The 27016-nt window shown below is 38.2% G+C and overlaps 2 protein-coding genes and 1 long non-coding RNA gene across 5 annotated transcripts; 1 reads left to right on the forward strand and 2 right to left on the reverse strand.

Annotated features, from left to right (window-relative positions):
• Positions 1–626: 626 nt before the first annotated feature.
• Positions 627–5031, reverse strand: LOC148908884 (uncharacterized). Its single transcript, XR_016120658.1, has 2 exons — positions 4920–5031; positions 627–2005 (listed from the first exon to the last, which is right to left on the reverse strand). It is a non-coding gene; the product is annotated as an uncharacterized LOC148908884 (long non-coding RNA).
• Positions 4441–7454, forward strand: LOC116296649 (uncharacterized). Its single transcript, XM_089034914.1, has 4 exons — positions 4441–4688; positions 5011–5167; positions 5338–5382; positions 6708–7454. The coding sequence occupies exons 1-4, from the start codon at positions 4503–4505 to the stop codon at positions 6944–6946; spliced, it is 627 nt and encodes a 208-aa protein (XP_088891040.1). The 5' UTR covers positions 4441–4502; the 3' UTR covers positions 6947–7454.
• An 855-nt stretch (positions 7455–8309) lies between these two features.
• LOC116296648 (uncharacterized) lies at positions 8310–26949 on the reverse strand. Of its 3 annotated transcripts, none has more exons than XM_089034912.1 (18): positions 26618–26949; positions 24264–25081; positions 23480–23669; positions 22553–22714; positions 21954–22035; positions 21823–21855; positions 21257–21419; positions 20950–21014; positions 20610–20690; positions 19975–20094; positions 19490–19598; positions 19366–19409; positions 19205–19282; positions 18686–18713; positions 17307–17519; positions 17136–17215; positions 14918–15038; positions 11062–11201 (listed from the first exon to the last, which is right to left on the reverse strand). In XM_089034912.1, coding segments are annotated over exons 1-18 (2628 nt in total). In that variant the 5' UTR covers positions 26857–26949; the 3' UTR covers positions 11062–11199. The 3 variants fall into 3 exon arrangements, with proteins under 3 accessions (XP_088891037.1, XP_088891038.1, XP_088891039.1); XM_089034913.1 differs by having other exon boundaries at positions 11064–11201; positions 14924–15038; XM_089034911.1 differs by lacking the exon at positions 14918–15038 and having other exon boundaries at positions 8310–11201.
• Positions 26950–27016: the final 67 nt, after the last annotated feature.

The raw sequence follows: 27016 nt of genomic DNA on the forward strand, positions 1-27016 counted from the left end.
GTTCTAATTGGTTGGGAGCGTGTGCTTTATGAGAGCACGCAGAATGCGAACACACTTTCAGTGGCGTCATTCTTTAATAAAACGATGGCTATCGTAATTTCGACTGGCAGAACACTCAAGAAGTGTCAAGAAGCACTCCGCTAAGTGTCGTGTTTCTCCTAACACTTCTCTCGTGTTCTGTCAAGCCCCTCGTGCTTTATAACTGCAAACAGCATGCGTGCTTGACATTTTCTATTTCTTCGAGAGAACAAAAGTTACTACTCTAACAAGTTATTTGATTATTTGATCGGTAGTCTGTTGCTCAAGCAATTTCCCTGTTGCAATCTCAAACAGCACTGATGTAGCCATGACAACAGTGGTATCAATATCAATATCTCAAATGAATGAATGAATGACAATTGGTAAAATTCAAATACTCATAATTAAAAATAATCTATAATTCATTGGTAATGACTTTTGTATCGAATAGATATTTTTATTATATAATTACCAATGAAATATCTATTTTTCTCTATTTCGAAAAATTGTTATCTTCACACGTGAAAATAACATGTTATTTTGATCACGTGTGAAAATAACACCATTGCGATGGCTATTCAAAAATACACGGAAAGAATTGTTTGAAAAAGCCAAAACATACTTCATTAATAATTATATAATAAACAGAATATTTCATGGGCGCTTGGAGATACGAAATTTATCTTCTCGTGTTGAAAATCTCTCACTCGTTCGCTGCGCTCACTTGTGAGAGATCTTTTCAACACTCGAAGATAAATTTCGTATCTCCGCGCGCCCATGTAATATCCTCTATTTAATTTAGACCAAATGTTTTTTCCCATTTCAGACCACATGTCATTCCCTAGAGTATTATTTCTTTGTTTAACGGTTGTGTATGAGAAGACACATGAATATCGATACGACCCAAACTTGTAAAGAATCTTATTTCTCATGAGAATGACACGTTCTGAAATAGGAAAACATTAGGCCCAACCATAAAAAAGTATATATTACTTTATTATATAAAATCCAATGAGATATCAGGTAATCTCTCGCTTGGGAAATTGATATCTTCACACGTGAAGATAACATGTTATTTTCACGTGTGAAGATATCACCATTGCGTCATGACTATTCAAAAATACAAGGAAAGAATTGCCTGAAAAAGCCAAAACATACTTCATTGATAATTATATAATAAACAGAATATTACATGGGCGCTTGGAGATACGAAATTTATCTTCTCGTGTTGAAAATCTCTCACTCGTTTGCTGCGCTCACTCATGAGAGATCTTTTCCAAAACTCGAAGATAAATTACGCATCTCCGCGCGCCCATGTAATATCCTCTATATAAGTTAGTAACAAGGTCTACTTCTTGATGACCACTCACCTCTGATTAGAACAAATGAATGGTTTCTCACAGCCCATGGCATACTTTCTTTTGGCATTAGAATAATGGTATTTATTGGGTGATGTGTTCATCTACTGCCATTTTCATAAACATGCAAACTTGGTAGCTGCGAGCTGCACCTGAAATTTGGCTTTTCGCTGCCGCCAGTCAGAACTATGAAAGCTACCGACTGATTATATTTAATTGACGGCAGTGAAATCCAAATTTCAGTGTGCAGCTCACAGATAGAAGAGTTTGCCTGTTAATTAATCGGGTCGCTTAAGCAGCACTTACAGTCATTTATTGTAACCTCTTCATCTCTTGTTGTCTTGTGATTTTAGGTCTATCAACCAGAAAGCCAAGCCCTATTGCTCTCTTATCATACCAACAAAGAGTTAGATAGTCTTTTTTTTTTTTATCTTCTCATCTTCTCCATCCTAAGACGGATTACTGATTTTTCTAGCTCTTTCTTGTGGACTTGAATTAGGGCTTGCACCAGGTGAGCCACGGTTCAAACTCTTTGCTGTGTTGCGCGCTCGCAATTTCTTGAAAAGACCAGTTTTAGGTGAAGATAAGACAACATTGGAGGTGCGAGGAGAAGATCCCTGGTTAGAATCCTGAGCACAGAAGAAAAAAGGGTAAAAAAATGATCTCAACTTATGAAAAATAGACCTTTTCTGGGAGTAATGTTTACCCTGACTTAGTAGATCAGCCCAGAGGTTGTTTCAGGGTTCTATCTGCGAGTTAGCCATGCCCTGAGCTAGATCAGCCCAGAGGTTGTATCAGGGTTCAATCTGTGAGTTAGCCATGCCCTGACTTAGATCAGCCCAGAGGTTGTTTCAGGGTTCTATCTGTGAGTTAGCCATGACCTGAGCTAGATCAGCCCAGAGGTTGTATCAGGGTTCAATCTGTGAGCTGGCCATGCCCTGACTTAGATCAGCCCAGAGGTTGTTTCAGGGTTCTATCTGCGAGTTAGCCATGCCCTGACTTAGATCAGCCCAGAGGTTGTATCAGGGTTCAATCTGTGAGTTAGCCATGCCCTGACTTAGATCAGCCCAGAGGTTGTTTCAGGGTTCAATCTGTGAGCTGGCCATGCCCTGACTTAGATCAGCCCAGAGGTTGTTTCAGGGTTCTATCTGCGAGTTAGCCATGACCTGAGCTAGATCAGCCCAGAGGTTGTATCAGGGTTCAATCTGTGAGCTGGCCATGCCCTGACTTAGATCAGCCCAGAGGTTGTTTCAGGGTTCTATCTGTGAGTTAGCCATGACCTGAGCTAGATCAGCCCAGAGGTTGTATAAGGGTTCAATCTGTGAGCTGGCCATTCCCTGACTTAGATCAGCCCAGAGGTTGTATCAGGGTTCAATCTGTGAGTTAGCCGTGCCCTGACTTAGATCAACCCAGAGGTTGTTTCAGGGTTCAATCTTTGAGCTGGCCATGCCCTGACTTAGATCAGCCCAGAGGTTGTTTCAGGGTTCAATCTTTGAGCTGGCCATGACCTGAGCTAGATTAGTCCAGAGGTTGTTTCAGGGTTCAATCTGTGAGTTAGCCATGACTTGAGCTAGATCAGCCCAGAGGTTGTTTCAGGGTTCAATCTGTGAGTTAGCCATGCCCTGACTTAGATCAGCCTAGAGGTTGTTTCAGTCATGTTCTGACTTAGATCAGCTCAGAGATTGATCAGTGTGTCAATAAAATTTGAGTTTTTTTTCACTATCATACAAGCCATACAGACGGTACATACATTACTTACAAATAATAAAAATAGTGTTTGTTAGATGTTACAAATTAATTGTAAGAGAAGTGTACTTACTATTTAAAAAATAAAATGCATTAAAAAATATTACAGACACAAAACTAAAAGAGGGCGTGATGTGACAGCATTGTGTCACACCATTGCATGACATGACAAATGTATGTCACGTCACACAATACACCTTGGCCTGTTTGTAAAAAATGTCTATGCACTACTTGTAAGTATGTATTGTTGGTCAGATGTGGTTGATGTAAGTGATTCAAAACTAGTCTAAAATATGTGTAATTTTCTCTATTCTCGATTAAAATACACAAGAACCAGGACTCTTGACTATTTGCTCATGCATTGTTTGTCAGATCTGTTCGATGTAAGTGATTCAAAAGTCTAAAAAAAATATGCATTTCTCTCTCTTCTCCATTAAAATGCGCTAGAACCCAAAACTTTTGAATCCTAGCTCATGCATTGATGGTGGGTTCTGCTTGGTTCTATGCTAGTCAAGCTAAGTGACCCTAAAGGTCTTTTGATTGAGAAGGTTATCCTTTCTTTTCTCAAAGAAAACAAGTAAAAACTACCAGACTCCTTGCAGTTAGAGGTGAAAGTAAAGTACCTATAATTCAAAACGTTGGTAGTTCCTTCAGTTGAAATTCAACTGCTATTACTGGATTCCAGATTCCAGATCAAAAGCTGTGTGAAAAGGATTATGGTCTAGAGACGGGGGTAAAACGTCGATACGATATTCTAAGGTTGCGAACTTTTGTACAGCGTTTGCTGGTGTACACTTTTGGATTTGAAACTAGGTCATCTTACACGATTTTTCCGTCTTTCCTTCTTTTGTAAAATTAATACACAATCGATAAGCAACAGACGCAGATTAGGTAAAGAAGATTGAATGTATTCTCACTTTTTGTTTTAGTCACAAGCTGCTTAATTCTTAATTTTAATAAGCCTGAAGCGAGATCATATCGTATCTAGTTTCATGTCCAAAAGTGTCCACCAGCAAACGCTGTACAAAAGTGCGCAACCTTAGAATATCGTATCATATCGTATCTAGTTTCATGTCCAAGTGTCCAAAAACAGTGCTCAAAAGTGCGTTTATGAGATATTGGGCGTTTTTTAGCGAGGGGCGTTTAATCTAAAATTGGAGACTAGAAGGCGGCGCGTTAATTAGATAGGTGTTTGTTAGAGGGCGTTCATTAGATTTTTTATGGTATATTAACGGCGAGACTAGAGATACTATCTATTGAAATGAGTCCCTGATTTTTGGATCCCTGATTTTCTATATCTTTCCCGACGAAAACGTCTATAAAAAGGCCTCTTGAACGCTGAAAACATTAGCAGTTCTACCTTATACACTCTAACGAAAGATGGTTCAGAAAACAGCGTGTATGATTCTTTGCCTTCTTGCTGGTCAGGTCTTTGCGGTTACCGCAACCTCATACAATCAGTGTGAGGTCCAAGAAATTTCGAAGTGTGATCGTGTCTTCACGAACACGATTCGAAATGCTGACGAGAGCCAAACCTTGATTGATATCTACTGTAACACCTACAAGGTAAAGTGTAAAACCCTAGAAATGGTTAACGACGAAGGAAAAGCCTGCAGAAAGCGTTTCAAATTACAGAAGAGCGACAATTAAGCAGCCCTATTGAAGTGTGATAGAATTGTCAGGGATGTAACCCACCATCACTGCGGCTTAGAGAGCTAGCGAGCAGCGTACACCAGCCGTACTCTCATTATGAAATACCCGATATTCTTTATTGAGTTGTTATCAAGAAATACCAACCTTTAGTAGCTCACTGGATAAATCTGCTAGGTCATTTTTTTGATAGAGAGAATAACCCATGAGTCACTGTTTCATAAATTTTCGTATTCAGGTTGCAGGTGTTGATTGCTTGACGTCTAAGCCCAAATGTGTTGGTAAGATCATCGATTTGCTCCGATTCATGGTCCTACAGCACATGATTCTCGACAGTAAGCTAGGCCTCTGCCCCAACCCTGATCGACTGGCACCTTTGAGAGAACTTGTACAAGGTATCTTTAGTTTTTGTATACTTGTATTTCCCTTTCTTTTTTACCCCTGATCTGCTCTTTTCGATTTCGTCTCGTCTCTCCTCTCCTCTCCTCGTTTCTTCTCTTCTCAATCCGTTCTCCTCTCCTAGCTAACCATCCATCCATTCAATTCCTTCTGTTTAATTTTCCAGCCAACGAAAAGTATCGCATGAAGATTGCTGGCTTGAAAGAACTTGGTAAGTAAACACGCGTGTATTATGCAATTTTTAACCCTCATTTGGTGACGACATTCATACAGAAAAACTGTATGATGAGCCGTGTAGTTTGGGCGTCAGTAAGTTTTACTATTTTTCGGTAAAAAAGTAGAATTGTTTTCCATTCGGTGTGATGTTTTTTTAGACCCGTTTTCTGTTGCTAGACAACATTTGATGACCCTGGATAAAACCAATATCAAACGAGACAGGCAGGCAGGCAGGCAGGCAGAAAAAGAAAATAGGAAAGAACTAGACATAATTTGCCTTGAGTGTGTTGTTTTTCCTCTAAGGCTGCGTTTATAATGTATGGCGGAGGGGGGGAGGGGGGGGGGCAGGTGAAATTTAGGGGGGATGGGGAAAATTTTTCTCAGTAAAATGGGGAGGTTTGAAAAATGTTTTCAGAGAATTGGGGGGGATGCTTGAATGCAAAATTCTTAGAAGCTACGAGAGATTGCCCAGGAGGGATAGTTATTGTTTGGGGACTTCAAGGGGGGGTCTTAAGATTTATTTTTTTTTCATTTAAAAATTTCACCCCCCCCCCCCCCTCTGCCATACATTATGAACGCAGCCTAAGTAACGGATGTCATATCAAAATGGGTAGGAAAAAGCAAAATATATTAAGAGAGAATTCTTTTCGTATTCAAGCAGTGAGCGCCAAAAACTATTTTCTCGAAGAAAAGCTGTTGTACAAGGCGAAAATCTTGTTATTCAGAAAGTTTAACTTGTTGGGAGGTGGAGATGACCAAGGAAAGTGGAATCAAAATGTTAAAGCAAAGCAAAAATTTGAATCGAAAATGAGGTTTACGCCTTCATTTCGGCTTATTCCCTATACATTTTCTATATAAAAAAGCCTGACAAAGCTACATTCTAACACAAATGCAACAAAACATCTTTGTACAATTGAAAATACCGCTTCAAACAAGCATTTTATCATAGTACATCAGTTTCTAACTGTTTAAAAAAGGTTTTGAGTGTTAACCCAAAACGAAAATTGGGATCAAAACCTCATACGAAAGTCTAGTTCTAGGCGCTTTTTTCCTCGTAATGGAAAAACAATCGTTACCCTGGTTTTATGTCTGAAAAAGTTCAAAAAAAAGTGCGCAACTGAAAAGTAAGAAAGTCTATCAGTCCGTCATCTGGGAAGGCAAGAACAGCTTGGCGTTATTCCGGAGGCAAAGTGACCTGACCAAAAGACTGGTACTTCAAAGTTTAAAATTTCCTTTTATTCACTTGTTATAGTTTTCTACACTGTTAAAAAACGTCTATGAAAAACACCCCGAATTTTCATTTTTTCCTCTTGACTTCAGATGCAGACAAGTTCGAACCATGCACTGCCAAGAAGAATCTCTACTGTGCGTCACGCTTCGCAGAGGAGGTCCGAAATGGCGGAAAAGCCTTCCATGCCCTTACAAAATTTTGGGACTGTTACGAATCCAAAACCATGGCTTGTGATGACCAAATCTACAAAGATTACGTTGCAGACGTTAAGACAGCTGGGAAGAAATTGCGCGACTTTATGAAGGCATTTCCAGTTCTTATTCCCTAAAACTCCCAGTATTAATAAGCCCACTTTTAATATAACCGGGTGAGGATCTAGATATACGGCTATTTCAAACAAACTACAAGGGTTGGTGAACGTTTTGTTGCATGTTGCACGTAGCATACCAAGCCGCCGAACTGCACTCTGAATTCAATCAGAGTAAAAACATTGTGACCGGATCACAACCATACGAAATTTCCCCAAACTTAATTTGTCGTCTACAAGTTTTCCTGCATGGCATTATTTCTTGTGCCGACATAAATTGACCTATAAATATGCGTTTCAAGATGATTAAACAATATACAAATTGCCAAAAAACCCTTCACCCAACTTTTTTTATTTGAAATAGCTGTATATCAGATAAAAACTGTTAAAAATAAGATAAGCCAATCTCTTTACCTTGTAAGTCACGCTAGTGTCAAGTCACTCAATCCATGTTGACGTGACATAAAGGAGCTTGTGATTAAATACAGTATTAAAATGAGAATGAAGAATTAAATCTCCTTTAACCAAACCGGGTCTGTTGCTTATCGTTTGTGTAATGTCTTTATAAACGACGAAATGAACAAACTATCGCAGGAAAGAAAGATTACAACAGTTCTAAGAACTCGTTTTGGGCTAAAAATTTTTATGCAGTTTACTTTCCATTCATCTTACTCCATTTATCCATCCGTTCCTCTCCACTTCGAGGGAAATAATTCTAAACCCATCAGTATTTGTTGCCCTCTTTAGCGTCTCTGTTTGATATCGACTTGGTTTACTATTGCTTAGGTCACGTGACATCTTTAATGAAAGTAAATAGAAAAGTAAGAAATACGTTTTTAACTAATAGAATTATTTTTAATTAAAATGAAAAATGTTTCATACATGAAGCCCTTTTCTTTTTCGGTAATTGTTATAATACGCGGAATGAACTATGGTGTATGGCTTTACTTTGAAATAGGTTCCTATCCTAACCAATCACGAAGCTGGAAAATTTAACCCGACCAATCACGTTTCGTGAATATGGAAGCCATTTCAGTGTCAAAGTACCACAGGTTCCCCTCGGTCAGAAAATTGTTTTGCTTAAAGTTAAATACCCCAATTTACACACACTAAATATAGGAATCCTAGAATCTTTTTAACCTCCTTTGTAAATCACTAATAAATTCTGGAAAATAGGAAAGAAATCATACGTTTTGTTTATGGAATTTGAGAAATTTCGTTCTCATTCTTATATCTATATAAAGAACTCATTTTCACTTCATTCTCAAAGAAAAAATATATACAAGCATTGGATTAATTGAAAAGGTACGAAAATACAATTCTGTAATACTGAATACTAAAATGAATCATCTATGAAAACTATATGAGCTATTAAACACATAGCTTATAATATTAGCTAGTTTTTTATTAGATCTGTTACCAAGCCTTACCCTCTCCCTCCCCCCTACAAAATTCTATTCCTTTGTAGACAAAGAAAAAATATTGCATTAATTACAGGATTCCAATCACCTAAATAAGGCTTCCACTCCTCTATGGACTTTTTTCACGCAGCAGCCATGTTGATTCGAACAATGCCAACACGAGTAGCTTCGCATTCAAGTGCTTGAGAATAAATTTAATCAATTTGAACATGAAAATTAACATGGCCGCCATGTGCAAGGTCCATCGCTCTGTTAAATTTGCTTTTAAAAATACCAGTATTTACATGAGAACAATCTAGTAACCATCTTCAAGGTTATACTAGTTTGTATAGATAATTGCTAAATTCATTACAAAATTATTCAATCAATGTTCGATATCAATATAGTATCATTATTTATAGTGAGTATGACGGCCTACTTAAAAGTTGAAGCCCAAATGCACAATCTTCTTTTAATGCATATTTTCAGGAAATTAAAGAACAGTTCTGGAAATCTCCTTCTTTGGAGGATTCTTTGCTCTTTTGTGGAGGAGGCATTGAAATAAATAGATCTCTTTACCTTGGGCCTGTTTTTCTCATTTCAGTCCATGTGTCATTCCCTGGAGCATCATTTATTTGTTTAACGGTTGTGTCTGAGAAGACACATGAATATGGATACAATTCAAATGAAGAATCTTATTCTCAAGAGAATGACATATAGTCTGAAATAGCAAAACATTAAACGCAAGGCAAAAAGGCCTATATGCACATTGGTGGTAACGGTTTTGTGCTACATTTATACATTAAAAGTTCTGTTATACATTTAAGGCAGTACACTTGGTGTACATTAAATTACTTATTAATGAATATTAATAATAAATCGACAATAGGAACGTAGTCCCTTCTTACCACTGCTTTCATTGCTATACACTGATGAAGATAACGACATAGTAATTGGGAAACACTACCATCGATGGAATAAATGTTTTAATAAAGGCCCCGTCCACACGTATCCGGAAATGTTTGTATCCGCAAATTTTTCTTTTCGGATACTGGTTGCGTTCACACGTGTCCGCAAATTTTTTTATCCGTATCCGCAAATTTTACGAAAACGGATACGTGTGGACGGTGAAAACGATTCGAATACGCTGCGTGTGGACGCAAACATTTTCGTATCCCCAAAAAATAATTTGCGGATACAAACATTTCCGGATACGTGTGGACGGGGCCAAAATAACTGTTATAAATCTCACGTTCTAATTGGTTGGGAGCGTGTGCTTTATGAGAGCATGCAGAATGCGAACACACTTTCAGTGCAGAACACTCAAGAAGTGTCAAGAAGCACTCCGCTAAGTGTCGTGTTTCTCCTAACACTTCTCTCGTGTTCTGTCAAGCCCCTCGTGCTTTATAACTGCACACAGCATGCGTGCTTGACATTTTCTATTTCTTCGAGAGTACAAAAGTTACTACTCTAACAAGTTATTTGATTATTTGATCGGTAGTCTGTTGCTCAAGCCATTTCCCTGTTGCAACTGTTATCTCAAACAGCATGTAGCCATGACAACAGTGGTATCAATATCAATATCTCAAATGAATGAATGAATGATAATTGGTAAAATTCAAATACTGACAATTAAAAATAATCTATAATTCATTGGTAATGACTTTCGTATCGAATAGACATTTTAAATTTAGACAAAATGTTTTTTCCCATTTCAGACCACATGTCATTCCCTAGAGTATCATTTTTTTGTTTAACGGTTGTGCATGAGAAGACACATGAATATCGATACGACTCAAGCTTGTAAAGAATCTTATTTCTCGTGAGAATGACACGTTCTGAAATAGGAAAACATTAGGCCCAACCATAAAAAAGTATATATTACTTTATTATATAAAATCCAATGAGATATCAGGTAATCTCTCGCTTGGGAAATTGATATCTTCACACGTGAAGATAACATGTTATTTTCACGTGTGAAGATATCACCATTGCGTCATGACTATTCAAAAATACAAGGAAAGAATTGCCTGAAAAAGCCAAAACATACTTCATTGATAATTATATAATAAACAGAATATTACATGGGCGCTTGGAGATACGAAATTTATCTTCTCGTGCTGAAAATCTCTCACTCGTTTGCTGCGCTCACTCATGAGAGATCTTTTCCAAAACTCGAAGATAAATTACGCATCTCCGCGCGCCCATGTAATATCCTCTATATAAGTTAGTAACAAGGTCTACTTCTTGATGACCACTCACCTCTGATTAGAACAAATGAATGGTTTCTCACAGCCCATGGCATACTTTCTTTTGGCATTAGAATAATGGTATTTATTGGGTGATGTGTTCATCTACTGCCATTTTCATAAACATGCAAACTTGGTAGCTGCGAGCTGCACCTGAAATTTGGCTTTTCGCTGCCGCCAGTCAGAACTATGAAAGCTACCGACTGATTATATTTAATTGACGGCAGTGAAATCCAAATTTCAGTGTGCAGCTCACAGATAGAAGAGTTTGCCTGTTAATTAATCGGGTCGCTTAAGCAGCACTTACAGTCATTTATTGTAACCTCTTCATCTCTTGTTGTCTTGTGATTTTAGGTCTATCAACCAGAAAGCCAAGCCCTATTGCTTTCTTATCATACCAACAAAGAGTTAGATAGTCTTTTTTATTATCTTCTCATCTTCTCCATCCTAAGACGGATTACTGATTTTTCTAGCTCTTTCTTGTGGACTTGAATTAGGGCTTGCACCAGGTGAGCCACGGTTCAAACTCTTTGCTGTGTTGCGCGCTCGCAATTTCTTGAAAAGACCAGTTTTAGGTGAAGATAAGACAACATTGGAGGTGCGAGGAGAAGATCCCTGGTTAGAATCCTGAGCACAGAAGAAAAAAGGGTAAAGAAATGATCTCAACTTATGAAAAATAGACCTTTTCTGGGAGTAATGTTTACCCTGACTTAGTAGATCAGCCCAGAGGTTGTTTCAGGGTTCAATCTGCGAGTTAGCCATGCCCTGAGCTAGATCAGCCCAGAGGTTGTATCAGGGTTCAATTTGTGAGTTAGCCATGCCCTGACTTAGATCAGCCCAGAGGTTGTTTCAGGGTTCTATCTGTGAGTTAGCCATGACCTGAGCTAGATCAGCCCAGAGGTTGTATCAGGGTTCAATCTGTGAGCTGGCCATGCCCTGACTTAGATCAGCCCAGAGGTTGTTTCAGGGTTCTATCTGCGAGTTAGCCATGCCCTGACTTAGATCAGTCCAGAGGTTGTATCAGGGTTCAATCTGTGAGTTAGCCATGCCCTGACTTAGATCAGCCCAGAGGTTGTTTCAGGGTTCAATCTGTGAGCTAGCCATGCCCTGACTTAGATCAGTCCGGAGGTTGTTTCAGGGTTCAATCTGTGAGTTAGCCATGCCCTGAGCTAGATCAGCCCAGAGGTTGTATCAGGGTTCAATCTGTGAGTTAGCCATGCCCTGACTTAGATCAACCCAGAGGTTGTTTCAGGGTTCAATCTTTGAGCTGGCCATGCCCTGACTTAGATCAGCCCAGAGGTTGTTTCAGGGTTCAATCTTTGAGCTGGCCATGACCTGAGCTAGATCAGCCCAGAGGTTGTTTCAGGGTTCGATCTGTGAGTTAGCCATGACTTGAGCTAGATCAGCCCAGAGGTTGTTTCACGGTTCAATCTGTGAGTTAACCGTGCCCTGACTTAGATCAGCCCAAAGGTTGTTTCACGGTTCAATCTGTGAGTTAGCCGTGCCCTGGCTTAGTAGATCAGCCTAGAGATTGTTTCACGGTTCAATCTGTGAGTTAGCCGTGCCCTGACTTAGATCAGCCCAGAGGTTGTTTCACGGTTCAATCTGTGAGTAAGCCGTGCCCCGACTTAGATCAGCCCAGAGGTTGTTTCACGGTTCAATCTGTGAGTTAGCCGTGCCCTGACTTAGATCAGCCCAGAGGTTGTTTCACGGTTCAATCTGTGAGTTAGCCATGCCCTGACTTAGATCAGCCCAGAGGTTGTTTCAGGGTTCTATCTGCGAGTTAGCCATGCCCTGACTTAGATCAGTCCAGAGGTTGTATCAGGGTTCAATCTGTGAGTTAGCCATGCCCTGACTTAGATCAGCCCAGAGGTTGTTTCACTGGTTCAATCTGTAAGCTAGCCATGCCCTGACTTAGATCAGTCCGGAGGTTGTTTCAGGGTTCTATCTGCGAGTTAGCCATGCCCTGAGCTAGATCAGCCCAGAGGTTGTATCAGGGTTCAATCTGTGAGTTAGCCATGCCCTGACTTAGATCACCCCAGAGGTTGTTTCAGGGTTCAATCTTTGAGCTGGCCATGCCCTGAGCTAGATCAGCCCAGAGGTTGTTTCAGGGTTCAATCTTTGAGCTGGCCATGACCTGAGCTAGATCAGCCCAGAGGTTGTTTCAGGGTTCAATCTGTGAGTTAGCCATGACTTGAGCTAGATCAGCCCAGAGGTTGTTTCACGGTTCAATCTGTGAGTTAACCGTGCCCTGATTTAGATCAGCCCAAAGGTTGTTTCACGGTTCAATCTGTGAGTTAGCCGTGCCCTGGCTTAGTAGATCAGCCTAGAGATTGTTTCACGGTTCAATCTGTGAGTTAGCCGTGCCCTGACTTAGATCAGCCCAGAGGTCGTTTCACGGTTCAATCTGTGAGTAAGCCGTGCCCCGACTTAGATCAGCCCAGAGGTTGTTTCACGGTTCAATCTGTGAGTTAGCCGTGCCCTGACTTAGATCAGCCCAGAGGTTGTTTCACGGTTCAATCTGTGAGTTAGCCATGCCCTGACTTAGATCAGCCCAGAGGTTGTTTCACGGTTCAATCTGTGAGTTAGCCGTGCCCTGACTTAGTAGATCAGCCTAGAGGTTGTTTCAGGGTTCAATCTGTGAGTTAGCCGTGCCCTGACTTAGATCAGCCCAGAGGTTGTTTCACGGTTCAATCTGTGAGTTAGCCGTGCTCTGACTTAGATCAGCCCAAAGGTTGTTTCAGGGTTCAATCTTTGAGCTGGCCATGCCCTGACTTAGATCAGCCCAGAGGTTGTTTCAGGGTTCAATCTGTGAGTTAGCCATGACCTGAGCTAGATCAGCCCAGAGGTTCTTTCAGGGTTCCATCTGTGAGTTGGCCGTGCCCTGACTTAGATCAGCCCAGATCGAGGTTGTTTCAGGGTTCAATCTTTGAGCTGGCCATGCCCTGACTTAGATCAGCCCAGAGGTTGTTTCAGGGTTCGATCTGTGAGTTAGCCATGACCTGAGCTAGATCAGCCCAGAGGTTCTTTCAGGGTTGAATCTGTGAGTTGGCCATGCCCTGACTTAGATCAGCCTAGAGGTTGTTTCAGTCATGTCCTGACTTAGATCAGCCTAGAGGTTGTTTCAGTCATGTTCTGACTTAGATCAGCCTAGAGGTTGTTTCAGTCATGTCCTGACTTAGATCAGCCTAGAGGTTGTTTCAGTCATGTCCTGACTTAGATCAGCCTAGAGGTTGTTTCAGTCATGTCCTGACTTAGATCAGCCTAGAGGTTGTTTCATTCATGTCCTGACTTAGATCAGCCTAGAGGTTGTTTCAGTCGTGTTCTGACTTAGATCAGCTCAGAGATTGATCAGTGTGTCAATAAAATTTGAGTTTTTTTTCACTATCATACAAGCCATACAGACGGTACATACATTACTTACAAATAATGAAAATAGTGTTTGTTAGATGTTACAAATTAATTGTAAGAGAAGTATGCTTACTATTTAAAAAATAAAATGCATTAAAAAATATTACAGACACAAAACTAAAAGAGGGCGTGATGTGACAGCATTGTGTCACACCATTGCATGACATGACAAATGTATGTCACGTCACACAATACACCTTGGCCTGTTTGTAAAAAATGTCTATGTACTACTTGTAAGTATGTATTGTTGGTCAGATGTGGTTGATGTAAGTGATTCAAAACTAGTCTAAAATATGTGTAATTTTCTCTATTCTCGATTAAAATACACAAGAACCAGAACTCTTGACTCTTTGCTCATGCATTGTTTGTCAGATCTGTTCGATGTAAGTGATTCAAAAGTCTAAAAAAAATATGCATTTCTCTCTCTTCTCCATTAAAATGCGCTAGAACCCAAAACTTTTGAATCCTAGCTCATGCATTGATGGTGGGTTCTGCTTGGTTCTATGCTAGTCAAGCTAAGTGACCCTAAAGGTCTTTTGATTGAGAAGGTTATCCTTTCTTTTCTCAAAGAAAACAAGTAAAAACTACCAGACTCCTTGCAGTTAGAGGTGAAAGTAAAGTACCTATAATTCAAAACGTTGGTAGTTCCTTCAGTTGAAATTCAACTGCTATTACTGGATTCCCACTGTACATACTTTACTCTCTCAATCAGCACTCTGTTTTAAGAGTAAGCTGAAGCTACATGGATTAGAAAAGTAGAAACAGCCGTGGAGATCCTGAGGATCGAACCTTAGACCTCTAACTCTGTGCACGAACCAACTGAGCTATGCCTGCTTCTAAATAAATAATTATTTACCCTACTAAAACTGTTAGCTCCTCACGATCATAACCTGTTATAAATTGACTTGGTTAGCTGTCTAGAATCAACTCACATTGACCTTTGAAAAGTCTGGATCGCTGTTTCTTGTGTCTTTGGTCTGAATGGTCTTTTGAGTTCTTCTTTGTTGGCTTGTGTTTGCCATTGGATTTGTTTGAATCCAAGTCTCTTTCGATCTAAGCGTTAGGGTTAGGATTAGATGAGTAAAAGACCTTTTTGAGTTTCAAATGTACTGCTGTGTGCAATGTCTACGGGTCTGCCTGCTAGGGAGTTTGTTTTTAGATGGTGTTGTTGTTGCTGCTGCTAGAGGTGTTGTTGGTGTTGTTAGGACTTGTTGTTGTTGTTGTGCGTGTTCTTGTTGTTGTTGGTGTTCTTGTGAAGAGATAGAAAACTTCCCTTGCTTGTGCTATGTTGAGTTATACAAGCACGCGGGAAATTGCGTAAGTCCGAAAGAAGTGCTAGGAGAAGCACGAGTAGACTCTTCCACAGTCTCTCGCTCGTCCGTTCCGTCTCCACGCTTAGAGACTGTAACGGTACAATGACCGAAAGGACTTATGGGTCCCAAAAACTTGGACCCAGCGTGCTTTGGGAGCCAAAACACTCGTCCACAGTCTCTCTCGTTTTCGCCGCCATCTTGAAAATATTGAAACGAGAGAGACTGTGGACGAGTATTTTGGCTCCCAAAGCACGCTGGGTCCAAGTTTTCGGGACCCATAAGTCCTTTCGGTCATTGTACCGTTACAGTCTCTAGGCGTGGAGACGGAACGGACGAGCGAGAGACTGTGGAAGAGTCTAAAGCACGAGCCGTATAAGAGTGCTTCTCGGCACTTCTCGAGGGCTCACGCAATTTCCCGCGTGCTTGTATAACTCAACATAGCACAAGCAAGGGGAGTTTTCTATCTCTTTCACAAAATAACTAAGATATAACTAACGATTAACTCAAAAGAAATAATAAAAAACATAAGAAACAAAACATCGCTTGCGTTGCTGACGTCATTTCCTCAAGATCTATGTTGAGTTATATATAAAATGGTAATTGACCAATCAGAGCGCGCGTTATATCTTAGTTATTTTATAATTGTTGTTAGTGCATGCTCTCGTTGTTGTGAGTGTTCTTGTTGTTAGTTTTCTTTTCGTTGGTGTTGCTGTTGTTGGTGTTGTTGTTGGTGTCGTTACAAGTTGGTGTCGTTACAAGTTGGTGTCGTTACAAGTTGGTGTCGTTACAAGTTGGTGTTGTTACAAGTTGGAGTTGTAGGTGTTGTTGTAGGTGTTGTTGTTGGTGTTGTTGTTGATGCTGTTAGTTGCTGCTGTTATCAATGTTGTTTTGAAAGAGTATTTTCCTTGGACAATGCCATCTCACAGTGCTCAGCAATTGTTTGACTCAAAAAGGTCCATTCATTAAGATTAAAAATGAGGTACAAGTCAGTAAAGATATAAATTTAATGACTTATTAGTGTGCAAGCAGTTAGCTGTAATGGTTCAGTGGGACAAAACAGAAAATAACTTAATGATTAGCAGATAATTAGTATTATTATATTAAGAATTTAAAAAATCTTCCTATTTTATACAATTATTTTTAAATGTAATTATTGTCTAAAACAGCCACGAATTAAAAAGGCTTAATTATTTCGCTTTTATTTCATTCAATCAATCAATAATAAAAAGTAATGTTTAAAAAACTTTTCAAAATTTTTTGTTAAAATTGCAAAGCCATAAAAACAGACCTTTTAAATTGAGCATATTTTAAAAGGTTTTTACATTTCTTTTGAAAGTAACATCAAAAATTGCCTGCATGCATCTCTGTACTGTGATATATACCTATTTCGAAAATCGTTGTCGCACCAAGAGCCTCAAGTAACAAGCCAAGGCTCCAGAGAACGTCGATACTTTTAATTATAATTGATTTATTCATGGTTCATGCAAGTGGCTATAGCTCTACATTAATTATCATCTCAAGCAGCCTTGCTTGGAGCAATTTGTGAAGTCAATAAATGAAAATGCACCATGAATAAACTAATTACAGCTAAAAGTACCAGCGTTCTCTGCGGTCTTGGCTTGTTGCTCGAGGCTTTTGGTGCAACAACGATTTCTGAAATAGGTGTATATGTGCTGAGAACTGTACTTAGGTACATGAAGCACATGCAGCTGAGCATTTCTGCTGCTTTTTGAACTTGTGCTAGGCAGCTCTACAGCTTATTTCATATTACAGAGACATACTCGATAAAAAATATGGGTCAAACATTCTATTATGAATAAGCATACTAAAACCTTACCCCATCCACAAATGCACTGTCTAAAGACGATGAACTGTTGCATCTCTTGAATCCTTCAGGCTCTGATGAAAATGAGATATCTGGTGGGAGAAACAGAATAAAGACATATTAAGCTGACAATTCACTCTCAGTCCAGGATTATATTTTGTAATATTTAACATCTTTCATTACCTCCATCACTGATGTTTAACAAGGAGCTGGAGAGCTGTTTCGTTGAAGCAAGGTCCCCAGTACTTAGTGAGTTAGCATTGACTGAGACGTCAAGTAAACTGATGGCATCACAAGATGGCTTTGTTTTTCCTCGACTTTTCTTGGGGTGTGGCAGGGTCATGTTGCCTAGGTTACGCTCCATTCTTTTGGCTGCTTGTTTTTGTTTCTCTGTTGCTATGGTTACACAAAGATAATACATGTGTGAAAACTAGACAGCTGAGTTGACTGCGTTCCCCAAAAGGGATTATGGGTCTGAGTAGCGCTAGCAGGTGCTGAGTACAATGTAAAAATTTCTCGTGTTGAATGAACCAGAATTCCACCATGAGTTTGATTAGTAGTATGTGCGATCAATTTAAAGAATGAAGAACTCATTTCATGGGTTTTCTTGGCAGAATCATGAGAAATGCTAAAATCAAAATATGATGTTGAATCCTTAATTCCTATTGATTGACTATGAGTTTGTCCTGAAGGTCAACTCAGCTGGGACGGCTGGGTGCTTGTCCCCTATTACCATACATCACATGCCATGGAAGGCACAGTTATGGACACTAGAGAAAAACGTTTGCGCATGCGTGCATTTCAGCACGTTTTCTAAGAATTTTGAAGAGTTTGAGTGAGAGAATAAATGTTTGTTTTCTCCAAGTATACAAAAAATTTCGAGAGTATACTGTTGTCAGACCAAGATACTGTATTAACAAACACAATATGAAAGAATTAGCCTTAAGTTGCAAGCATGGACACTAAGTTTTGGCATTTTGTGAATTCAAATTTATCAGGCATGTTTGAAAGTCAAATTTACTTATGTTTTGACTAATTTGCATACGGATTCAGAGCATGCGCAGACGTTTTTCACTCATGTCAGGGTTATGTACCTAGCCTCTTGTATACTATGCTCATGACACACAAAATAAATTAACTATAAACTTTGGCACCTAATGAACAGTGACCAAAAGCATTGCAATCTTCAAATATGAATTAATGATAGATGTGTTTTTTTCAAGTCTTTCTTTACAGCGTTCGCTTAGATCGCTCATTCACTGTGATGATCAACACATCTATCATTATTTCACCACAGTTCTAACCATTCAATATTCACAAATATGAATTAAACATTAAGAAGATATAACTAGCTAAAAACTACTGTTTCTAATGAAACAGTAATGATGAAAAGGTAAATTATACACCGTGAAAAGATGAAAAAACTTACTGACGTTTCAGACGCTAGTCCTTCGTCGGAGTAAAAGAAGGACTAGCGTCCGAAAGGTCAGTAAGTTTTTTCATCTTTTCACGGTGTATAATTTACCTTTTCATAATTAAACATTAAGCCTAGTATAGCATACCTATCCTGTCAGACTCCATAGCATTGGTCTGGATAATAAGGAAAAAAACGTATAAGTCATAATTTAGCTACTGACATAAGAAACATATGAAACTTGTTCATTTCCAAATACAAATTCCAAAGGTCTCTAAATTTCAAAGTACAGGTCCTGGTTGTATGAAGCCTGGATAGTGCTATCCGGCGGATAAACCCTTATCCAGTGGATAAAGTGATGCTGTTATCCAATGAATTTATCCAAAGGATAAGATTTATGCGCTGGATAGTGCTATCCAGGCTTCGTATAACCGGGCCCAGAAGAATAATCTCCATAGCTGGAAAGGGCATGTTAAAATTGGTAAAACTGTGAAATTTGAAGGAAGTACGTAAGTTCAAAACTTGCAAATATATAAATTTCCAAAAATCATTGGTAGAAATCGGGCTTATTTCCTTCAAAATGCTCTTTCCTGCTATAATGATAATTATTTATGAATCTGTAATAAGCTATTTTAAGAAGATACCCGACTCATTCGATCTAACTCACCTCATCTATACATTCCATCATTTCATCTACTACCACTTTCCTTGATCGTTCATCAGAAGCATTAAATGTTGCTAAGACCTGTAAACCAAATGATAGTGAAGTTTGAGCCTAAATTCAAATGTTCTTCAGTCAAACCCATTTCTGAATCAATAAACACAAACCTTGCCTTCGATTCTTGAGTAGAGCTGAATGCCATACTGATAGTCTGACAAAGGGAATTTTATCAGATAACATATTATAACATAATATAACACTGCTGAGAATTTGATTGTTTGATTTACTTACAATCATTATTGAAAAGGGATATTTTCACTCCACCAAGAGGAAAAGAATACTTGTAGCTGTAGAAATGAAATCCTTCTCTCTGTCCTGGTTTACCTCTCTCCTTCGTAACCTATAAAATCATAATAATAATAATAATATTTCTTTCTTTCGACAGTAAACCTATGTCACATTAGTGATTTACAATAGGGAACTGCATTAAGAAATATACAAGTATTTGAAAGGTTTATAGTAAAGAATACAACCTCAAAATTGGTGTTGGTAGGTTTTCTGCCGACAGCACACCATTAACTTACTGATATCCTATAGACAACCTGTGGTGAATCTACCCATATCTACCCAAACACCACTGACAGCCTACATGTACCATCTACAGTGTTTCAGCAGAGCCTCTTATCTTTCTCTCGCACTTGGAGGATCGGAGGTAAAAGGAGACTCTGCTCGCAGGGTAAATAATTTATTATAAGCAGAAATTAACAGTCACTTACAACAAGTAGATCATTGAACAGGAATATTACTCTTTCATGTTTCTTGTCCTTTTTGTGTGCATCGGGTACTTCAAATATCGATGTAGACATCCTAAGGTAGCGATGAATGGCAGCAAGTGTCTGCAAAACACAAATATTATCAGTGATAGATCTCTTTATCTTGGGTGAAATGTTTTCAGACCATGTGTCATTCCCTAGAGTATCGTTTATGTGTTTAATGGCTGCTAATGAGAACATACATGAATATTGGATGCAACTCAAACAAGGGATCTTATTGTCAATAGAATGACAAGTGGTCTGAAATGAGAAAACATTTCAACATGATTTTAATCCTCCTTGGGATTGAAAAGGTTGTAGGGGGTCCAGGGGATAGCACCCCTAGATTTTTATCAAAAATATTTACTTTGAGTTGTCCTGATATTATTTCAATAAAATAATGTGGCTGCTCCTCAAAACCACCAGCACTTGGAAGCGCATTTTCAGGACCCTCGAATTTCAAAATTTTCAGAGATTGGGGGCATTCCCCCGACCACCCAGATTAGTCCAACCCTTCCCCCATCCCCCTGGCTCAAAACTGTGCTCCCAGGCCCTGTAGCCTAAGGTAAGGTTTTTTCCTAATTGGAGAATTCCCATACCGTCCACGGCATCTTGCCAATTATCTTCTTCTCCAGTTTTATTGTCATGGTAACGTGGTCTCTTGCTGGAGTGAACTCTCTCTGTTGAGTGAAACAAAATTCCTTCATATTAATCAATCAATCGATCTTACTGAGTTGGTCAGTTATTAGAGGTCGCTGAAGAAGAAGCCTCCTTGGAGAAACCAGAAGAAAACCCTTGTGGCAAAGGAGAAAACAACACGTCATATAAACTTAAGAATCCTGAAATCCTGTGACCCCAGGCGTAGCAGTGAGAGGCAGCACTGTAACAATGCATACCATCCATTATGGGAATATCTGCACAATATTGTTTTAAACTCACCTTTAATATGCGACTATATATTGATTTTAAGCTCTCCTCAGGGAAATTCTGCCCATTGTTAACACCTGTGAATCAGGGTATAAAAACCTTTATTTAAATACAATAGGATGATTGAGAATAAACACCAATGAAGGTCCATACTGCTAGGATATAGCAAAGTACAGCAACACATTTTGAATCTTACTGTTCTGAAACTACTTAATCAAGAGTTAGCAAGAGTAATAAAGGTGCTGCAATCATAGCTTTACCCCCTCGTCCATAAGAAGACACCCAAAAAATTATGGATGGTCCCTAAAGAATTACCAACCTTCCAGGTTACGTATAAAGTCAGCCTCTGTCATTCTTTTCTTGACGTTAGGACTATGCAGGTCAGTATTGAGCATCACAATAGCAAATGCCAGGATTAGAATCTTGTCTTGTGCTGACTCATCTTCAGTCGGGTTACAGTTAATATATTGCTCTGAGAACACCTATAAAAAAATCCCATAAGTGTCAGATGTAGATCAAGTGTGGGTTGAGAGGGGTTGCAATCACTCGACTTCCCTCCTACCCAATGGGAATTTTTTTTTTACTTTTAATGATTTGTCCAGCATAAATAGTTCTAAGGGTCTCAGGGCAGATAAAGGGTTTTGTTTGACAAGAGATTACAATTCCCCATGGAGAATTTATATTCTTTTGTTTTGCCCGATGAGGTGGCTAGCATGAAACATCTCTGTGTTAAACCAACTGAGACCTGTGTTGCTACTAAAGTACACTTTACAAAATATTGCTAAATCAGCAAATATATTGCAGAATAGCAATTTTAGATGTGCTGGTGAGCAAGGGAATACAAATGAAATTTATGACTTGAAAAAGAGGAATATATTTACATACTTCCATAAGTCTTTCAATTTTCTGTGCTTCACCCTGAAAAAGATGGATTAAAACTAATTTTTAGACAACACATTTATAACTTAATGACTGTATGGGATGGATGGATGGATGGATGAATAGGTTATACTTACAGGAAGCCTAAAATGTGACAAGTAAAGTCTCAATGCAACATCTATTTCCATTCCAGTGAAATCCAGGCTCTCAGTAAAACATCTTTATTATGAGAGAACAAAAAACATTAAAAAAATCCACTCTTTAAAATTAAAAAGACCTCGGGTGCAATGTTTTCCCATTTCAGACCATGTGTCATTCTCTAGAGAATAATATTCTTTGTTTGAGTTGTATCCATATTCATGTATCTTCTCATGCACAATCATTAAACAAAGAAATAATACTCTAGGGAATGACACATGGCCTGGAATGGGAAAACATAATGTTATGTCATTTAGATATCTCTACCTTTATTGGAATATTCACAAAATTGAATAGTAGTGGTAAGGCCAAACAAACAAATAAGTGTGTTTCCTGTTCCACGACCGACCCTAATTTTCTTGCTGATTTTTGCCGACCCTAATATTTTTTTCATTCCCAAATGCACTACAGGGTTCCCAGTAAGCTCATTTCCACTGTTGTATCAGTAAAAAAACTCCAACTATTTTTCTCATGCAACAGAAAACACACTTTTTTTTGTTTGACCTAATAAGAAACTACATTAATGACTAGTACTCACTTTAGAACTGACATATTAAACTCATTTTGTAAATTGCCCAAGTATTCGCCAAGTCGTTGCTTGCTGATTCCATGCTCTGATATCAGAAACCTTGCTACTGTCTCTGGGTTTTCATCCAACACTTGATGCTCTATGAGATAGTCAATTCCTTTCTCTGGTTTCCTTGGTGAAGAAAAAAAATGAGATTTTATAGGCATGATATATGATAAAATACAAAAATTTATTTGTTATCTCTTTACGCATTTACTAGTTTGGGACAATGTCTAAAGAATGGTTCAAAATACATAGGGAACCTGATTTTATTGATTTTCCAGGTGGGTGATGGATACCAGTAAATAACCCCCCTCCCTCAGAGATCTGTTGGAATTTTCAATACTTTTTGTCTATAGAGGTTTTGCACCATCACGCAGCCATAGGAGGCAGGAACAACAGAGTCTTTTCCCCTGGGAAACTGAATTCTTTCTCATGAAAATCAGATAAGACCAGATTTAATTGCCCTATTTCACTATGACGTCATTTTAAAATGATCTACTATTTAAACGCAAAGGATCATGGTCGTCGGAAGGGGTCAAATCAATGCAAATTTACAGAAAATTGTTCTAAAACCTGTATCAATCCACGAAGAGAAATGTAGAATAGCCAGCAAACGCTCAGAATATTTTTTAGTACATATTAACACATATTATGAAAAACCAGGCCATTTTAGATTAAACTGTATCGCTAGGAGCAAATTTTGTTGAATTTTCTATTGGATTTGGCAATTCTATCCCCCACATAAACAAGCAGTGACGTCATAGTGAAATAGGGCAATATTGTCCCTGCCTCCTGTCATGGCTGCCATCATGTGATGAGCAACGGCATTGCAAAATATTGTTGCTTCGAATCGCCCTGTGTAAAATCAGCCTAAGACTACGTCTATTTTCTTACCTATTGAAATGGTTTATTCCTATTCTCATTTCCAGTTTTTGTGGCTTGGGTGAAGAGGCACGGATATTATCAAAGTCCGATGAAACACTAATAGTATCTAAATCTTTATCCAGTGCTGTGGAAGACATGCAGACTCCATCCAAACTATCAACACTGGAATAGTCGGCTATGTTTCTTCTGAAATCCTCAGCTGTGGATTTCAATGAATGGGAATAGTTTACTGAATAAAAGTTTAAACAATGGAAATTCTATTGCATAAGAAAAAATGCATAAAGGAGAGGAAAATGACAACGAAAAAGGAAACTGGAATGGAAAGAGAAATACAAGAAAAGAAAAATAGGATAGGAAATGAAAAGAATCCCGAAATCCTCGCCTGTGGATTTTAATGAATGGGAATAGTTTACGAAATAAAAGTTTAAACAATGGAAATTCTATTGCGCAAAAAAAAATACTAAAGGAGAGGAAAATGAAAACGAAAAAGGAAACTGGAATGGAAAGAGAAATAATACAAGAAAAGAAAGATAGGATAGAAAATGAAAAGAAAAAGGGAAAAATAGAAGTGAAATTGAAAGGAAATGGAAATGTGAAATGAGATATCGAGTAAGGAACTTGAATTTAAATCAAAAGAAATAAAAAATCAAACAAATGGAAGGGAAGGGTAAATGGGAATAGGAAGAGAAAAACAGCAAAAAAAAAAAAAACTATGAAAAGAAAAAGCAATGAAAAAGAAATGGAAGGGAAGGGTAAATGGGAATAGAAAAAGAAAAACATCAACTAAACTAACTTGATTCATCACTTTCGTCTCCTGTAGTCTGTCTCCTAGTCCTAGGGACATCTCCATTTGCAAAATGTGTTGAATCAGGTGTGAACACCTCAGGACTACTACAAACAGGCTCAATCATCTCTACTTTAACATAATGTTCATTAACGCTCACACTTTGTCTTTCATCTTCCACATTCAGACTATTAACAGGGGATTTTTCGTCACTTGATAATAGCTTAGTCTCTGAAGCACTGTCTGTAGTTTTAACTGACTCCAATCGCGGTTGTAAGTTTGCGGGAGTTGCCGCATGGCATGGAGTAATGTTATCGATAATTAAAGTAGAACGAACTTTCTTATTTCTATCATCAACAAGTTTCACCAAACGCAGCACTGGTGTTGCCTGGTATGACATTTTCTCAACATTTGTTGGGTTGCTATCTGACTTGTCCCTAAGTAATTTGTCTGGAGTTTCAGAGTATGCTCTAATTCGTTTAAACCTTCTATCCATCATATACTTTCGATAATAACTTTGGATAATCTGTGCCGAGCGATGAGCCTTTTCTTTGCCTCCATATTTTCGTTCAAGCAGCATCAAGCTTCTTTCTTGAAGATCTGGTGATAGTTCGTACTTCTTGTTAAAAGATTTGGATCGGTTAAGACTATCATTTCTTTTAACGCTAGCCTCTCTGGATTTCCCCTTGCTGGGAGATCCCTTTATGCCGCCTTTTGAGGGAGATGACACTGATTTAGGTCGATCTTCTTCGGGTTTCTGAACTGTGATGACAGGTGATGATGGCGTAAAATTTGCATTACATCCTTCTGGTGTTGATTGGTCATCACTACAACAACAACAACAACAGCAATTTACATATAAAGCACAATAGGCCATTTCACGGATCCCATTACTCAACCTCAGCCTTGTCAGCGTGTAATTATTCTTTAGAATTTGACTACAGTCCGCAGTAATGAAAGGAATTTACACATCAACGAACAATTGAAACACTTAAAAATTTCACAGGTCGTAGGCAATTTCTAAAGAATATATTACATGCTGAAGAGGCTGAGGTGGAGCCGCGGGATCTGTGAAATGGTCTATTGATTTTCAAAGTACATCCATAGACATTAGATCACAATTATGGTATTAAATTAACGATTAATTGTACATAAGAAACTACAAGAACCACTAGACACTTGAATAACTGATTGATTGATACGTTAATCACTTATAAACAGTTTTTTAAAAGATTATTTCAAAAAACATTGTACCGTCTTGGTTCTCAATTAATTAAAGAAAATTAATTCATTTCGCAGATTAAAAACAAATCATGCCCAATCAATCAATCAGAAACAAGTATGTATATGTAGTATTAAAGGTAAAACGATTATTGTGCTTTTTTGTTTCCTGGCTAAGATGGGAAAAATCACATAATTTTTTAACTCAAAATCATGCTTCATATTCCAATTTAAATCTGTGACAATATGAAAGTGAAAAAAGCCATGATCAAACCTTCTTTCGCTTGTAATTTCACATTCTCGAATGATTAGTACATTTAAAATGTTTTAATGTAGATGATTTGAAAAAGATTTCCTATTATATGGGGATTCAAAAAATATATCCTATTATGTGGGAAACCAATCATCAGTATTACAGTGTATGACTATTTTAATTTGTCAATGACCACTTTGAATTAATATTAAAATACTAATTTAAAAAAAATCAAAAATCAATTACAAGAGTGTTTTTTTGATTATGGTTGGGATACAATCTCTAGAAAATAAACAGTGGATTTAGTACAAAATCAAAATGCAATTATCTCAGTTCTTTCAATGACTATATGTCTCCAAATGTTACCTTTTTTATTTACAATAACCATACATAGAACGTGGCTGGATTGTTTTAATCTTAATGTATTCCTATTTAATATATATCATTAAGCTTACGTATAATATTGATTTCAACAAACAATATCACAAGTTCTATATATTATGACTGCTAAATAGGTCTTTTTATATGCAAAACAATGTTGGAATAAAACGCTAAATATACATTTATTAAGATATTAGATACACTTTAATAAAAGCAAGGCAAGTCACGATCTCACAACGGCACACACAGATACAGTGGGTAATGTTCAGTTGAAACACTTAAAATCGCTTATACGCCTACAAGTATTGATTTCGCAATCAAATCAACCCACAAAGATACTTCAAGTATCCTACTAAATAATCAAAGTCGAATTTTTTGTTTGAATTGATTTTCAATTTCGACACACGCGACACAAGTGAGGTGAACTTTGAGTTGAGAGGGATTTGATTTGAATGACCTCGTCAAAAATCCAAATAAACCACACACACAAACGAGAAGTACAACTAACCTGCTTTGTCCGTGGTTCATATCCACAACAGTACAGTCCACGGCTGCTAAGTCTACACCTTTCAACTCCAGTATTTGGCGTTTCAGTTGCTCTCTTTCCTTCTCTAAGGCTAAAATTTTGTCTTTCAGAGCAACGTTCTCGGAGATTTTCGCGCGAATCACTTGGTCTTGCTTTAGGATACATTGTTTGAGCTTGTCGACAATGGTCAGGGCTTCTTTAGTTGAGCTTTGTGAAGTCATTTTAGCGGTGTTTAGAGTGAATGGTTAAGAGAAATACTTAGTGATTTGCAGTGATTGCCAAGGTGTTGTAGTGCACATCGCACCCGCCATTTTGTTTACTTCCTAATACGTATGGGCTGAAGCAAGACCAGTCATGTGACAGGAAACGCACCAATCAACT

This window comes from Actinia tenebrosa, unplaced genomic scaffold, assembly GCF_029948245.1.
Source record: "Actinia tenebrosa isolate PJP-AT-01 unplaced genomic scaffold, QUT_ActTen_1.0 PGA_scaffold3__52_contigs__length_22856419, whole genome shotgun sequence".
Classification (NCBI taxonomy): Eukaryota; Metazoa; Cnidaria; class Anthozoa; order Actiniaria; family Actiniidae; genus Actinia; species Actinia tenebrosa.

Coding starts and splice junctions, on each gene's coding strand:
- LOC116296649 (XM_089034914.1), top strand. CDS start 4,503: ATGGTTCAGAAAACAGCGTGTATGATTCTTTGCCTTCTTGCTGGTCAG. Junction 5,168..5,337: donor TTTGAGAGAACTTGTACAAG/GTATCTTTAGTT, acceptor TTAATTTTCCAG/CCAACGAAAAGTATCGCATG. Junction 5,383..6,707: donor TGCTGGCTTGAAAGAACTTG/GTAAGTAAACAC, acceptor TCTTGACTTCAG/ATGCAGACAAGTTCGAACCA.
- LOC116296648 (XM_089034911.1), bottom strand. CDS start 26,856: ATGACTTCACAAAGCTCAACTAAAGAAGCCCTGACCATTGTCGACAAG. Junction 22,715..23,479: donor GGAATAAACCATTTCAATAG/GTAAGAAAATAG, acceptor TTCTTCACCAAG/GAAACCAGAGAAAGGAATTG. Junction 22,036..22,552: donor TTTAATATGTCAGTTCTAAA/GTGAGTACTAGT, acceptor CTCATAATAAAG/ATGTTTTACTGAGAGCCTGG.